Genomic DNA, 11590 nt, shown 5'->3' with positions numbered 1-11590 from the left:
GCGGGGGAGAGCTGCTGCAGCCATGGCGCAGGGGGCAAGACTGACAGGGAGGCTCCAGGACACCGCACTCGGCGGGACGAGGCGGGTTTCAATCGACTCCTGGTCCCGGCCCGGTCTCAGCTTCCCCTCCCCGGCCACGCGCCCCCTCTTCTTCCGCCTCCCGCTAAGGCCAGAGTTCACACTGCGAGGCTCTTACACACTAGCCAATCAGCAGCCCACCTTGCGCAGCCCCCACAAACCCCCGGCCAATAGGAGGGGCGCCTTCCGCTCGCCCCTAAGCCAATCAGGAGCAGGGACTGGCTCTGCGCTCTTGATTTGGCAGGACGGGCAGTCAATGGGTGGCTTCATATCCCGCTGCTCGCCCCGCCCATTCCCTGCCGCGCTCCTTGCCCCGTTGCCCTGGAACCCGCTGTAAATATCCCGAGACGGGCGGCGGCCCCTTTAAGCGCCTCGCTGACCGGGCCCGCCAACCGCCTGGGGATTCGGCTGGGGAGGGGATGCGGCGCGGAGCTGGTGGCACTAGGTACCGGGCAGGGGCGGGCAGAGCCGCGTATGGACCCGGATTCATTGCAAGGGGCGGGGGCTGGGATGGGGGGTTCATAGGGGAGGGGCTGGGAGTGTGGCGAGGGAGAGGGTCGGCGAAGGGAGTGTGCGGGACGGGAAGGGCCGGGAGCGAGGTGGAGGGAGTTAGGATAGGGGAGGGGGCTGGGAGTGGTGAGGAGGGGTACGGGGGCTTGAGGGAGAGAGCGGGTGGAATGACGTGAGAGGGGTTCCTGGAGGGGCTAGGATTGTTGGGGAGAGAGTTAGGGCCTAGGGGAAGAGAGGGGAATGACGTGGAGGTGTTCAGGGAGGGGCTAGGGTGGCTGGAGAGGTTAAGGGCCTTGAGAGGGGAGGGTGGCATGGAAGTGGGAGGGTTGAGGAGAGGGGCTAGGAGGTGGAGAGACGGCTTGAGGAGAAGGGAGGGGCTTGGGGGTCAAGGTTGCTGATTTTCCATCAGCCCATCACTAGCTGGGATAACAAGCGCTTCCTTGTGTTTCATGTCTGTCTGTCCGTCTCTTGCTGTGCCCAAAACTCTTCAGGCCTAGGCCGGCATTTACTGGTCATCAACCATTTACAGAGTTTCTCCTCACTACTTTTTTGTGCCTGACATTAGTCTTGCAGAGTGTTCCTGTGAAAACAAAATACCCCAAAGCCTGTGATCCTCAACTCTGGGTCCAAATTTTAAGAATTCTGTCATCAGTTTTATATCAGAGGAGTAGCTGTGTTAGTCTGGATCTGTAAAAGCAACAAAGAATCCTGTGGCACCTTATAGAGTAACAGATGTTTTGGAGCATGAGCTTTCGTGGGTGACTGCCCACTTCGTCAGATGCATCATCAGTTTTGTGGTCCAAATATTACCTCTTCATAACTTTTTATAATGTGAAATGATGTAATGCTTAAATCCACCATTTCATTGTTTTGGGTAGTGGGGAAGGGTGTTTTTGTGTGCAATACCCAGAAAGGCTATTGAGCAATTCCCAGAGTGATACCTATTCCTGTTGACAAAATTGATGAGCCTGATACACAGACATGTTTGGCATGAGACTGTGGGAATCCTGAATTATCTTGCCCTTTCTGGGGAGTTTTCTGTGTGAAATCTAAAAACTGAACCACTAAAATATTCTCAGTTTGTGTTTTTTAACTGTTGTAGAAAAATGCATTATGAATGATGGCCCCTGCTTGCTAAAATGAATGCCAAGAGCTCATGTTCTGAACATGAGGCTAAAAAAGATTTGGAAGGGAGCCAACAGTTTCACCTCTAACTACTAAAACGTTCTTCCCTGTCAAAATGAACATTCTTTGAGAAAAATCTGAAGAACAACTGTGATTTGAAAAATGGGAGAAAGAACAAGGAGCTTGGATTCTGACCATGACAGAACATCAGATGGTGGTAAAAATAGTAACTCCTACTATTCAGATGAAGATAATGCATCTCATGCTTCTGACCAATCACTGACACTAAGCTCTCAGTCTACAAGCCATGGGAAAAAAGATCACAAAACAGAGACTTTGAGAAGCCTTGTGCATTACCAAAGTAAGTAGATCACAAAACATGGCACCCTGAAACAGTCTACTAGTGTCAGTTGTATTTTAAACTTTGAGGGAAGAAAATCTAAATTATTTTATGTTTGGTAAGTGGTCTGTAAGTTTTATTTTGATAACTGAAATGAGCGTTTGTCTATAAAATTCTGCTAAACTTAATTTTGGAATTATTTATTTTTTCTGACAAGAAATAAAAAGACAAGTGAATTCTGCCCTGGTCCCATCCTCTAATTGCAACAGAACTTCAGATCTGCTTATGTTCCAAAGGTTGTCATTGGATTTCTTGAAGCAAACTCTTGTTATACAGTATATATAATACTTAAATCCAGGGAAGAATATTTATAATTTCTTAGACAAAATGTCTCAAAGATCTTTAATATGGATATCTGTTTTACTAGACTTTCCACTGTAGTTGTATACAGTGTGTTCTTTCTAAAAGAAATATTCATATTCCCATCCTTGGAGCTTCAGAAACAAAAGTGCTTTATCTGATTATTCTCCAAAGTTAAAATTCATTCCACTCCCATCTCCTTTACCAACACATCCCCCACCTCAGTCCCCTTGGGTAAACTGCTTTGCTGACTGGGATTGTGGAGATAATGGAACTTACTCCCCACTAGGGTGACCAGACAGCAAGTGTGAAAAATCAGGATGGGGGTGGGGTAATAGGAGCTTATATAAGAAAAAGACCCCAAAAATCGGGACTGTCCCTATAAAATCGGGACATCTGGTCACACTACTCCCCACCCAGCAAGAAGTGAGAAGAGAATAGCTATATGACTCCTAAGGTGGATAATGACTGAACAGCCTCTATGCTGAGTTTTGGCTGCTTCTACTGAGCCATCACACACAATTTCCAGTTTAAGTTATAATATATCCTGTCTTTCTAAAAGATATATTCTATCTCAACCAGAAGTTATGAGTCTCACAGTTTCTTTGACCCCCCTGGTCTGCTCAAGGAGTGCCCTCTTAAGTCTCAGGGCTCTAGCCTTTGCGTCTCTCTGGGCAGAGACCTGCATCCCTCTCTCTTCTGACTGAAGTTTTAGGCTGTAGCCCCCTGCACTTCACTGTGATTATTCCAGCAGGCCTGACTGGAATCCAGCACCTGTGCTTTGCTTTCTCTCAAAGGGGCTATGGATGATGTATGCAAGTGGTTGTAAATAATGAAACAACTGTTCCAAAGCAAAGTACTTTTATTTAAGGACAAAAGCAATGCAGAGAAAAGAGACAAAAAATAAAAGGTCTAAGCCTTCCTCAGTCATGTGTCATACTTAAGCCTGCCTCAGTCATGTGCAGACCCTTGTCTCTCCAGCCTTTCAGCAAGGTTTGGACAAAGGTTCATGTCTGTTGATTGGATCAAAATGAGGGCCTCCAGTTAGTTCACGCGTTGTCTTTATACCCTAGACTGTCTTTTGAATTCTCAATTCTCCCTAGCTGTGATACTTCTTTCAAGTTGTTTACTTGTCCCAGGATTTGTATTAATCACCCTCCGACACACTGATTTTTAGTTTCTTGCTTTGCAGATAAGTTTTTATGAGTGATACAATAGTATCACAAAGATACAGATAACATTCATAAAGTCTGTATAATACTTCCCAAATATATTGCATGTGGTACAATATTTGTCACAATGGGCTTGATGCAGGAATCACTAGGTGAAATTCTGTGCTTTGTTATGCAAGAGGTCTGACTAGATCATTATGAGGCCTCAAATCAATGAAATGCCCATGGATCATGGCTTCAACCCCTCTTTCTTTGTTGGCCTGTTTGGCACTGACGTGGTGCTCAATACAGCTGTGCTAAGCAGTGTCAAGTCCCCCAGCCTGTTTGTATGTTAGCTTCGCATGTAGGTCTCTGGGAAACAAAGTTGCCATGGTTTTGTTGCAATATATAGTGGAGAAAAGAGGGTGGTGGTTCTGGTTTTGTGGCAAAAACTGAATGTATCTGTTGACATGAAGACATACATGTCAAATGTCTTTCAGAAATGGCAGGATCACCACACCAACCTTTCGTTCCCAGTTTTATATAGATGGTCAAAAGTGCAAAACCATATGTGAGACTCCTGAGTGCTTCATATGGATTGGAAAATAAAATCTATATTGGTAGATTTATCTGAACCCATTAAATAGGTTGAAGGGTGGGGGGTAGCCCTGTGGTATAATTATTACCTAACCCTTTTGTAGCTGAATGTAATGTGCCAAATCCTCTCCATGAAAGGAAAACTGAGTATTGTATATGATTAAGCTATGGAAAACTGAGTTTCAGATAGAAATATTGGATGAATCTGTGTGTGTGAAATGTGTAGGGGAAACTAAGAAAAGATTTAAAAGCTGCTGTTTTGCCACAGAATGCTGTCTGTAGAATAGAGGAGATACAATAAGTGCCAAAAGGACAATAGAGGAGCTAGTGCATGCTCCCTCTTAGCTAATATCTGATTTGTGTACTGTAATGTGTTTCTGTTGTATGCCAGTCTCATGATTCAGAAGCTGCAATAGCAGGTATAAGATGGCATCCAATATGTTGCTTCTAAAGGCTATTCTGCATTAGTTCAGTAATAATTGCATATATTCAGTTCTCTAAATGACAGTTTTTCTATGGGTTATTTGCCTTATGCAGCATAATTATGGGTTGAGCTATGTAAAAAGAACAAAGCTAAGCTTTTTATGTGTGTGTGTATGTATATATAATATATACTAATTGTATTTTGTATATATTAAAATGTGTGTGTGTATATATATATATATATACCTACACTAATCCCAGATCACTTTAAAATATTATCTGTATGTTGTATGTATGAAACACGCATACAAATAATATTTTAAATTAATTGGGATTAGTATCTATTAATACTAAAATGAGAATGCTCCTTGGAAAATAACATGTGACAGAACTAAAATTTATCAGGGAAGAACAAATTTTCATAAGGTTTAGAACTTCTTTTTCTGACTGCAATGAACCCATTGTTATCATTGTCTTTATAGCAAGTACAGTAGCAGGTTTCCAGAAATACTATATATGTATCTAATAAAATTTGAATGTATTTAATAAAATTGCTGCATGCTTGCTACAAAACTAGCTGAAGCTCTGGTGATCACCATTTTAAATGTGTACAGAGATACAGTATTTCTATTTAAACACTTATAATGAAATCTGAAATTAATGAACAAAAATATAACTACAACAGATTATTAGTTTATAATTTCATTCTGATGGTTGCAAGCAGCATAATTGGTTTCAAAGTCAGAGTAAGAAGAAAATCAAAGTATGTAGCAGCTTTGCAGTGTATCATAAGCACATATCTCTATTTTGTAGCTATGAAAATGAGAATAAACATTTTTGTTTGATTTCTCTAAAGAAAACCACCATGATGTAGGTACTGTACAAAAATCTCTCAGGCGAAAAGGGCTTTATTTCAAGGAAGATGCCTGCTTAAATAGAAAAGAATAGCAATGGGCTTTGCTGAGTTCCTTACAGTAAAATCTGCTTTTTTTTTAAGCCGCTAAGAAACCAGTTTCCAAATATGCACCAGCCAAAAGAGGGAGAAGGTGGGGTTTTCGCTCCCAGAGCCTCAGTAAGGATTCTCCTGCAAAAGATATAGATCTTGTTACAAAAAGGGTTCTTTCTGCCAGACTGCTAAAAATCAATGAGCTTCGGAATGAACTAACTGAACTCCACATCAAACTAGATGAGCTGCAGAAAGAAAACAGAGCACTGACGAGGCTTCAGTACAGGCAGGAGAAAGCCCTGAATAAGTTTGAAGATACAGAAAATGAAATCTCTCAGCTCCTCGCCCGACATAACAATGAGATTAGAATATTAAGGGAGCGCTTACGAAAATCTCAAGAGAGAGAACGCACAACTGAGAGAAGACTAAAAGATTCAGAGGATGAACTGTACAGGACAAAAAATTCTTTGCAAAAATTGAAAAAGCTTTCTGAAGATAAGCACTTAGCTGAACGAGATGAACTGGCAAAAAAGCTAGCCTCAGCAGAGAACAGACTGGATGAGAGTGAGAAAAGAATTAAGGTGAGAAAACATTCCTGACCTCTCCCATCCACATTTTTTTTAATTTAACAATTTAATTTAACAAACTGAGTAGGAATGCTTCTTTCCAGTGTGAGCGTCATACATTAACTTGTATTATCCATTTTACGGCAGTAGAGTGAATGGAAAATGGTTTCTATTGCAAATAAGTAACACCATGTAAATTTTGTATATGACTGTGCACAATCATTTTACAATCTGTGCAGTACACTGTATGTATTTATTAATAATATTGTTTACTGGTATGTTTTATCTTGTGTGTTTTTATATTATAGACTTGGCATTTTTAACTTAGATGCTAATCAATTTAACAATAACTTCCAGAAAGGTATGCAGCTAATTTAATTTTTCATAATCTAGTTTATGCTGCTTAACTAGGTAGTGTGTATAAGAGGAGGATCCTCACAGATTTTAGAGGATATTATGCTGAAGTTCTACAAAATACGTTATATTTTTTTAAAACAAATTCTCTTGAAAACTGATACAACTCAGCATCCATGCAATGTTTGGTTATTCTGTATAGGCTGGCTGTGGAGTCAGTCTTAAAGAATTATCATCATGTTGTTCAAAGTTATCTCATGGTATAGATACATGTATAGTAGGTATTTATTTTAGGAATTTTGTGCGTTATGTTTGCATCCTAGTCAGCAAAACTATATAGCCATGGGAAAGAAAAAGAGCCCTTTTAAGTCAAAACTATTTTTATATTGGGCCTGTAACATTATAAGAGTAACTTAACTGTCTAGCAGTTGTGTGTGGTGTTCGTTTTTGCCTGGTATTTATACTCATATTTGACTGTGTTAAGATGGAGTTAAGGTTGAGTGCCTATGTAGGAAATTTAAGGTAAAAAAAATTACAAAGATGGTATAATTATTTTAAAAAAAAAAATCCCAAGCATTATAAACCTAGGAAATTCAAGATTTAAGTGAAATCCAAATATGTCAAGGTATGGAAATGTAGAGTTGGGAACCCAAACAACATTAGTTCTGCACTGTAATGTTACTATACTGTAATCAGGTATTTTCCAGTTCTGGGCACCACATTTCAGGAAAGATGTGGACAAACTGGAGAATGTCCACAGTGTCGCAGCCCAAAGGCCTCTGGCCTAACATGGCGTCTGTATGGCCAATTGTCGGTCATCTAGAGGTCACACTAGTACTGTGTGCAGCACCGTAGTGCGGTGTGCAACCTTAGAGGGCTGTGTACAGATTCCTGCCTTTTTACCTGGTCACCTAGGGGTTAGGCTAGGGACGTGTGCAGTCTCCTGCTCTTCTGCCTAGCAACCCAAGGGTCAGGTTAGTGCTGTGTGCATAACACCAGCGTGCCTTGTGCAAAGGGGCCCAATCTGACCAATCGTAATGCAGTTCAAAGGGTCGGATTAGGGTTGTGTGCAAACTATGCTAGTGTGCTGAGTGCAGCTTCTAGCAGCTTCTAGTGTGCTGTGTGCAAAATCTGCCCACGTAGGGGGCAACAGCTCGGAACCTGGAGGATGGGGGAGCTAGGGACCAATCAAATTCTGCCAGGTGTAAAACAGTCCCTGGAATAAAACCATGCTTCGGGCCAGGGTCTGTAGGAGTATCCGCTAACTGACTGAAGGACCTGATCAACCCTTCAGCCAGGGGTCTCCTCCAGATATAGCTGGCTCGTGTCGTGTGTTTTTGTTTATTTTTCAACTGTATTTTTCTACGGATTGATTATTTTTGCAACGGTATTTTCCACGGATTGATTATTTATTCTACGGTATTTTTCTACGGATTCGGTGTGCTTCTGGTGTCTGCTCTGCTGGTCAGCTGCGCCTGGAATACGGTACTTACCCGCTAACTGTCTGTGCTTTGCCTAGCCTTTCCCTCTTCCTTCCCTTTTTATTTGGTATACAACTGCATATGCTGCTGCCTGTGATAAAGTTATGTGTATATGGTACCAGAATTGAGCTATTATAAGAACTGCTATTGAGTTTAATTTGGTGTATTTGATGACAATATTTGGTTAAGTGTGCACACAGATCATTTATTTGGTGTATTTGTTTATCTTTTACAAAGCAGTCAATTTTGAAGTATTTGCTTATGTGTTAATGCATGTAAATAGCTTGTTCAGATTGTGTACAGGTTTCTTATGCTGAAGTTATTGTTAGTTGATAGAAGTGCTCCTCCCCAGCCCAAGTTGTGATTTTCTCCCTGTTAATAAACGGCCACGTGGTATTTGAACTGTCAGTCTGCTTGGTCTTGGTTCCTTTCCCTCACTCGATCAAAAGAACTTCACCGGACCCGCATTTCGGGGACGGACACACAGATAAAAGATAAATACAAATGATTAAACTTGATCTGTGATGGAAAATTGACAAAAACTGGGTTTGGTTAGTCTGGAGAAGAGAAAGGAGGGACATGATAACAGTTTTCAAGTACAGAAAAGGTTGTTACAAGGAGAAGGGAGAAAAATTCTTCTTGTTAACCTCTGAGAATAGGACAAGATGGAATGGGCTTCAATTGCAGCAAGGGAGGTTTAGGCTGGACTTTAGGAAAAACTTCCTAACTGTCAGGGTAGTTAGGCAATTCATTCCAGTGCTTAGGGAGGTTGTGGAATTTCCATCATTAGAGGTTTTTAAGAGCAGGTTAGACAAACACCTGTCGGGGTGGTCTACATAGTATTTAGTCCTACCTTGAGTCCAGGGGACTGGACAAGATGACCTCTGGAGGTCCCTACCAGTCCGGTGAGTCTATGGTTTACAGTTAAGGCATTTTAGCACTTCTGATTCCATATGAGATAAGTGATTTTTTTTCTTAAAAGGCACTCTGGGTATTTTTCTACTTCCTCACAGTGTCATCATATGCTGTTCATGTTAAACAGCTATCACAAGGACAGGGTCCCCCAAAATTAAACCTTCACTAAAAATGGTTAAAGGAAGGTTGGGAAATCTGTGAGGATGTCGTCTCCTCCTCCCCCTCCTTATTCTTATCCCAATTTTTCATGGGGATGTTCTTTTATTTCTAATATGCCAGTTTGAGAGCCCTCTTGTTGGGTCACATGGCCTCTGTGTCCAGTAGCATACAGAATCTGGGAGGTACTGTGAATGCCCAGTGTCGCCTCAGAATTATCTCCCTGTATGTGGGTGAGGTGAGGTTGGGCACCAACCAAAGCTGATGTGGCTGTCCCCTCTGGTTAACATCTGGATTTGATCAAGTTGCTGTGGACACAAAGTCAAATGGCCTCTGTACCACACTAGAGACAGAGTCAGGTTTGACCCTCAAATAGTATTTTTATATATTTTGTGTATTTTAAAAAATTGGTGCTTTTTTAAACATTCTATTATCATATGAACTGCAGGATTTGGAGAAAAGTCTTGAGCTGAGTAACAGCAGTTTCCAGCGACAATTGCAGTCTGAGAAAAAAAAGGTACATGAGGCCCAAGAAGAAAATAAAGCTCTCCAAGAAGAGCTTCAACAACTAAATCAAAAGCTAAAGGTAAAAATTATGTACTGTAGTATTAAAATCCAGCCACTTTAAGGCATTTTTAGCTGTGAGAGTACTTTATTATTGAAATATTTTAATAATATTTTATTTTAATCATCCCTTGCAAAATTAACTTCATTTTTCCCCATATAGGTTCACTCTCTCTTTTTAAATTTAATCTCCTAAACTCTGATTCTGGAATACCTGTATGAAAGGGAATGTGTTAATATCAGTCATCCTTACCTATTATTTGCGTTAGGTAGGAAAAGGATAGGTCAAGTACACAATCGGAATTCACTGTTTAAGCTGTGCAGAAAACTAAGGGCTGGATTTTTAAAATTATGCTTGGAAATAAGTACATGCAATTAATATGCCTAAACTGCATATGCAATTACGGTAGCTGTGCACATAGATTGTGTAATTGTATATGCATACTGTCAATTGCATGCATTGTTACTTTATCTGCACAAGCAATTACTTGCTCATTTTAGGCGTACAAGTTCTAAAATCTATAAGAATCATTGTTTTAAAAATCATAATGCCCGGTATTATTTAGTACTTCCTTAGTCAGTACTTCCTGAAAGAGAAGCTGCAAGTTCAGATTTGGACCAAAATATAGATCGTTTAGAAAGGTTTCATGAAACCTATGGTTGATAGAAATGTTTCCATGACTTTTAGTTAACTGGAAGCAGTTGTTTTTAAACAGCTAAACACCATGGGAGGATATAAAAGTGAAACTGATTTAAATAATGTTAACTGCCCAATCTGAGAGAGATTCAAAGTAACTGGCATGTGCTCTGAAAAGTAAATAGGATTTTTAAAACTTTCATTTTCAGTAATATAAAGTGCTACCAGTAAAGTTAAATAAACTTGCTAGTTTCAAATAAATAGGTCTTAAGTTGACAGTGTTCCTTTAAAGAAGACTAGGATACCTTGAAAAATACATTCATGAACAGAAGAATCTCAGCACTATTTATTAACTAAATTCAGTATTCCTGGTTAGGCAACATTTATTTCTATGCTCTTTTTAGTAAGAGCTATGTGAGGGGAATATATCCCTGTATTGTATATGGCTTAAGGCAAAAAAACAAAAGGCATTTTTCTCACAACTGCATCAGTTTTAATCTCTGCATTGCTCCAAAGATAATCTTTATGGCTCCAGTTCAGCAAGATATTTAAGCACTGAAGTCAAAGGGACTACTCATATATTTACATAAGCATGTACTATCTACCTTGTTGAAACAGGGCCTATATCCCCAAGACTGACCATCACACAAATTATGGTACAGTAATTCCTCACTTAAAGTCATCCCAGTTAATGTTTCGTTGTTACATTGCTGATCAATTAGAGAACATCCTCATTTAAAGTTGCACAGTGCTCCCGTATAATGTTATTTGGCAGCTGCCTGCCTTGTCCACTGCTTGCAGAAAGAGCAGCCCGTTGGAGCTAGCTGGTGGGGGCTTGGAACCAGGTTGGACTGACAGCCCCGCATAAGCTCCCCGTTCCCCTAAGTTCCCTGTGTGGCAGCCGCCCAGCAGGCTATCAATTGCCAGCAGTTCAAGTGTCCCTCCTCCCACTGCCATGTACTGCTCCTGCCCTCTGCCTTGGAGCTGCTCTCGGGAGCCTCCTGCTTGCTGTGCTGGGTTGGAGGGGGGAATATCAGAGTGTTTTTCCCCCCCCTCAATCCTGCCCCCTGCTTACGGTGTTTCCATAGAGTGGAGGTGGGAGGACACAACAGGGCTCAGGATGGAGGGAGCGTGCTCGCAGCAGCTGCTGTCTCAACTTCGTGGTCTACTTAAAAAGGCAATCTACTTAGAGTAGTTCAGCGTACTTAAAGCGGTAATATGCATCTCTCTTTCTCACATGTGGTGTGTGTGTCTGTCTCTGTCTGCCACGCTGTCTCCCCTCCCTCCATTTGTGCTGCCTTGTAGAGTATGTGGCTACATTAACAACAATGTGCTAACCCTTGAGGGCTCAGCCAAGTTCTAGTTTATCATTTAGCAGCAAGGCAGT

At 41.2% G+C, this 11590-nt stretch overlaps 1 protein-coding gene across 1 annotated transcript in view; it reads left to right on the top strand.

Annotated features, from left to right (window-relative positions):
• The first annotated feature begins 405 nt into the window (after positions 1-405).
• Positions 406-11590, top strand: part of LCA5 (lebercilin LCA5) — a 27878-nt gene continuing 16693 nt past the window's right edge. Inside the window, exons 1-4 of the mRNA XM_032774987.2 lie at positions 406-523; positions 1691-2074; positions 5582-6111; positions 9451-9588. Coding sequence (XP_032630878.1) covers positions 1876-2074; positions 5582-6111; positions 9451-9588 — 867 coding nt within the window. The 5' untranslated portion in view covers positions 406-523; positions 1691-1875. The remainder of the gene's footprint in view (positions 524-1690; positions 2075-5581; positions 6112-9450; positions 9589-11590) is intronic.

Source organism: Chelonoidis abingdonii, chromosome 3, assembly GCF_003597395.2.
Source record: "Chelonoidis abingdonii isolate Lonesome George chromosome 3, CheloAbing_2.0, whole genome shotgun sequence".
Taxonomy (NCBI): domain Eukaryota; kingdom Metazoa; phylum Chordata; order Testudines; family Testudinidae; genus Chelonoidis; species Chelonoidis abingdonii.
This window is presented reverse-complemented; position numbering and strand designations above follow the sequence as displayed.